This window comes from Microtus pennsylvanicus, chromosome X (genome assembly GCF_037038515.1).
Source record: "Microtus pennsylvanicus isolate mMicPen1 chromosome X, mMicPen1.hap1, whole genome shotgun sequence".
Classification (NCBI taxonomy): Eukaryota; Metazoa; Chordata; class Mammalia; order Rodentia; family Cricetidae; genus Microtus; species Microtus pennsylvanicus.
Window position 1 is genome coordinate 41,592,221 of NC_134601.1, and position 4,045 is coordinate 41,596,265.

The following is a 4,045-nucleotide window of genomic DNA, read 5'->3' on the forward strand; positions in this document are numbered from 1 at the left end:
AGGGGCTGGGGTGCTGCTTCCAATCATCTCACACTCATTGGATATAGGGGTGTTAGAGGGATGGGGTCTCACTTTTGACCAAATATCTGACAACAACCATCTGTAATTTGTTCATCAATGAGGAAGTTTAAAAGCAAAGGGAACGCCTGTTCATGATTACTACTTAACTGGGTACTGATTAAGACTTAACTATCAGGTATAGGCAAGAGCCCATCAGCAATTGTCATACATCTCTAGAAACACATACGTTTATAAAATAAAAGCCTAAAACCAAGATTGTTTGGCAATGTTGACGTTTATTCTTCAAAGGTTTTCCTCATTTTATGATTTTTTTCTCCAACTCCTTTTCTTGTTGGATGGCTAGGGAAAGAAAAATAGAAAAATATTCATTAAAAGGGATTTTCCTATTTCTTGTATTTTTTTCTTTCTTTCTTTGGTTTTCTTAAAATTAAGTTCAGTTTCGTCTACAAGCTAGCTTTAATAAGTCACTGGAGGCTGATAAACATGCCTTAGAATGCAAAAGCTCTAATCACTTATCGTCATAGTGGAGGTGTGTATGTGTTAGAGCACCTAAAGACTTTACAATAATCTATATATTCTCTATATTATGTAAAGTTTACATTTAAGTAATAGATTTAAAATATTGTGAAAATATTGTTATTGTCCACAGAGTGTTCTAGGAATGAGGAGTAAGAATTTCCTTCAGTTTATCCGTATACAGCTAGAAAGTTTTATCTTTTCAGATGATTTTTTGAATTCTTGAGTTCTCAGTTAGAGCTGACAAGATGAAAATGCCACTCAGCTTTTAAAAGTTCACTTTGAGCTTCTCCAGGAGGTTGTTATTCTGAAGAGCAAACTGATCCTTTAAATCTGGGAAGCTGGAACACACACAAACTCTAAACTTAGACTTCCACCTTATTTTATAGCTATTTTTAGAAGATTAAAACTACAGTTTGCACAGTTTTTATGTATGAAAGCATAGATTCAAACTGTTGCGTCCTGAAAAATGTCTAATATTTATATTAAAATAAAAACTGGGCAAAATCTAGATTTATATAATGCCACATCCAATACTCCAAAATTAGCTTTAATATAATTTTAGTAATTTTGTAAGAAATGAATCTATGATACGATTATTACTGTAACCTAGCATGCAAACCATGTACATTATCTAAATAAAAAGATAATTACTTGATATTTTAATTGCTGCATTAATTATCATAATTCTTACTACTACTTAGGTTTTTGCAATTTTAATACAGCATAGGTTTGTTAAGTGACTATGCCAACTTTCACCACTGTTCCTCTCAACTAGAAACTTCCGTGACCTACTTTCCTTCGATGGAAGCGTGTTTTTTTCTGTGGTAGTAATTTTTTTCAGTTTTGATCTGTCAAATTTTTCAACTTCGGACATGTCAAGTTTGTCAGCCATTTTGACTGAAAGAACAACAACAAATCGTTACCTGCTAGATTAGGAATGACAATTAAAATTCATAAAAATTCAAAATATCAATGAATACTTTGCACTGTGATTTTCAACAAGGAAATAGCCAGTCTTAGAAAGTCATGTTTCCTTAGGTACTCTGATTGCAAAGCTTTAGTCCATTTCTGGTGGCAGCAAATGACAGCAGATGAAGATGCTCCAGAAACTGAGATACTCTAGAAACCCAGGGGAAAATAAAATCCTGACTTTTAAAATCCCAGCAAAGGTAAAATGAGACTGAGCATCTTCACCTTCCAGTCAGCTACTTTTAGGGGATTGGGGAATGGTGGTGAGCATCACATGCTAAAAGAGAGGCACACAACACTGTACTAATTTCTATTGAATGTCCAAAGTCAGTACATTAGAACACTGCAATAAGACAGGGAAGGGATTAACCTAGTCATTTCCAATTACAAATCTCATAATACCTTCTTGTAACCTTAGAGAATGTGTAAAAGAAAAAGAAAAGTCGCTATTTATGATCAAGACTCAAAAGCTTTAGTAGAATGAGGAACGCCAAATACAGCTGAGTCCTATTTCCAAAGATAAGAAGGCAGAGCTCTTCAGCCAGGGTCTGGTTCTATCTTAGCAGGGCTAGGACACAATCTAGTGACCAGGGTTGACTAGAGAGCCCTCCACCCCACCCCACCCCCCAGCTCTGAAGCTTCCACCTCTCAAACCCTTTCAGTCAAGCATATCCTAAGGCCTAGACTAGAGAGCCCTCCACCCCACCCCACCCCCAGCTTCCACCTCACAAACCCTTTCAGTCAAGGGTATCCTAAGGCCCTCCTTTACCAGGTGAACATCACCAATCTCAAAGCTGGGGTAATTGAGATTCACACATTTATAACTGCAGGGCAGGACAGGGTCATTTGTCTGAATCGTGCCATTTACAAATAACTTGTCCAGTGCCCTAAGGGACAAAAGGATGAGAATTAAACCTAAAAGATCACCCCCATTCCCCTGTGCAGGCCTCAGCTCTACTCCTGGCCTTTGCCCTTTCCTCGGAGTTGCCTGTCCCCTTGGGCCTTCTAAGGTGGGACCCCCAGAATTCTGCTCCAGACAGCAACACGGGAAACAAAGTCACTGTGAAGTGGGCTTCGAAATAGGTTTCCCTTAGCCACAAAGTACTACCGCCTGAATGTCGGCAGGCCCCATCTTGCCTGGTCCTCCTGGGCACCAGGTTCTCACCTATGTGGTACAAGATGTCTGGTAGATCAATGGCTGAGAGCCCTACTAGAGAGTGGATCTCACTGGTGTGGCCTAGCAGAGCCCTGAGTTTATAATCTCCATAGGACGTCCTGCCCCTTGCCCCGCCCATCCCTCTGTGACTTCAGACCCCTGTGTTATGCAAGGCCTCTCTGATTGGTCAGCAACCCTGGCTTGCTGTGCCCCCTACCCAGCTTTTAGTTTTGTGGGTGTCAGAGTTTGTTCAATTTTAAGACCTCTGTGCTTAAAAATGTAGGTATTTAGACTGTATTTGATAGTAAGGTCAAAGTCTTCATGACAGTATCCACCTCCTTGTATAACAGTTGGAAATCATTACCATCTGAAAAGACAAATATTTTAGCCAGACAGAGTGCTACAGTCCTTTATTCCCAGCACACAGAGGCAGAGGCAGGTGAATCTCTGGGAGAAGTCAGCCTGGTCTACATAGTGAGTTCCAGGACAGCCAGATCTACATAGTGAGATCCTGTCTCAAAAAAAGACAAATATTTTCTACTGCATGGGAATTGAGATGAGAGAGGAGTCACTGGGCTAGTAATATTTTCTCACAACATTTATTCAATCAAATTTACTATTAACAAATTTATTTTTTACTAGCTTAATTCAGGGAGGACTTTCTAATAATACCATTTTATTAAACAGGCATCATACTTGGCTCTACTAAATCTTGTTTTACAAAATGAACTCAAAGGAATCCTTTTCCTATTTCTTAACTAGGCTATCTTCCAGAAAATCATGTTTGAAATTTTATTCCAGGACATAGCATGACTAGTCACTTGACTGCAGACAAAGAAATCCTGTCTTGAAAAACCAAAATAAATAAATAAGTAAATAAATATAAGTTTTAACAAAAAAAAGAAAAAAAACTAGGACTTGTGCTTAATTAGACACTGGTCTAAGTTAAAATAAACCAGAGGCTCCACGGGTTACTATATTCAGTTATGTTATCTCTTAATATATAAGAAACGTCATTGGGTATATTTTATTGATTTTTTCTGAGCACAGATTAGTGTTACAGTTTTCCTCTAACCCTAATATTTCAGGCTTCGCAAACCTTGTTATAATAGCGACTTAAGAAACACAGAGTTTGGAGCTGAAAAATTGGCTTACTGTTTAAAAGCTCATGCTTCTCTTGTAGAGGACCCAAATTTGATTCTCAACAACCAAAACTCATAGCTTACAACCACTTGTAACTCTAGCTGCAAGGATCTGATACCAATTACTGGACTTTGGTAGGACTTACACTCATACACACACACACACACACACACACACACACACACACACACACACACACAGAGAGAGAGAGAGAGAGAGAGAGAGAGAGAGAGAGAG

General features: G+C 38.5%; 1 protein-coding gene across 1 annotated transcript; it reads right to left on the reverse strand.

The window, feature by feature from the left end:
- Positions 1-316: 316 nt before the first annotated feature.
- Positions 317-1,432, reverse strand: LOC142840314 (thymosin beta-15A-like). The gene is made up of 2 exons (XM_075956894.1): positions 1,333-1,432; positions 317-360 (listed from the first exon to the last, which is right to left on the reverse strand). The coding sequence occupies exons 1-2, from the start codon at positions 1,430-1,432 to the stop codon at positions 317-319; spliced, it is 144 nt and encodes a 47-aa protein (XP_075813009.1).
- Positions 1,433-4,045: the final 2,613 nt, after the last annotated feature.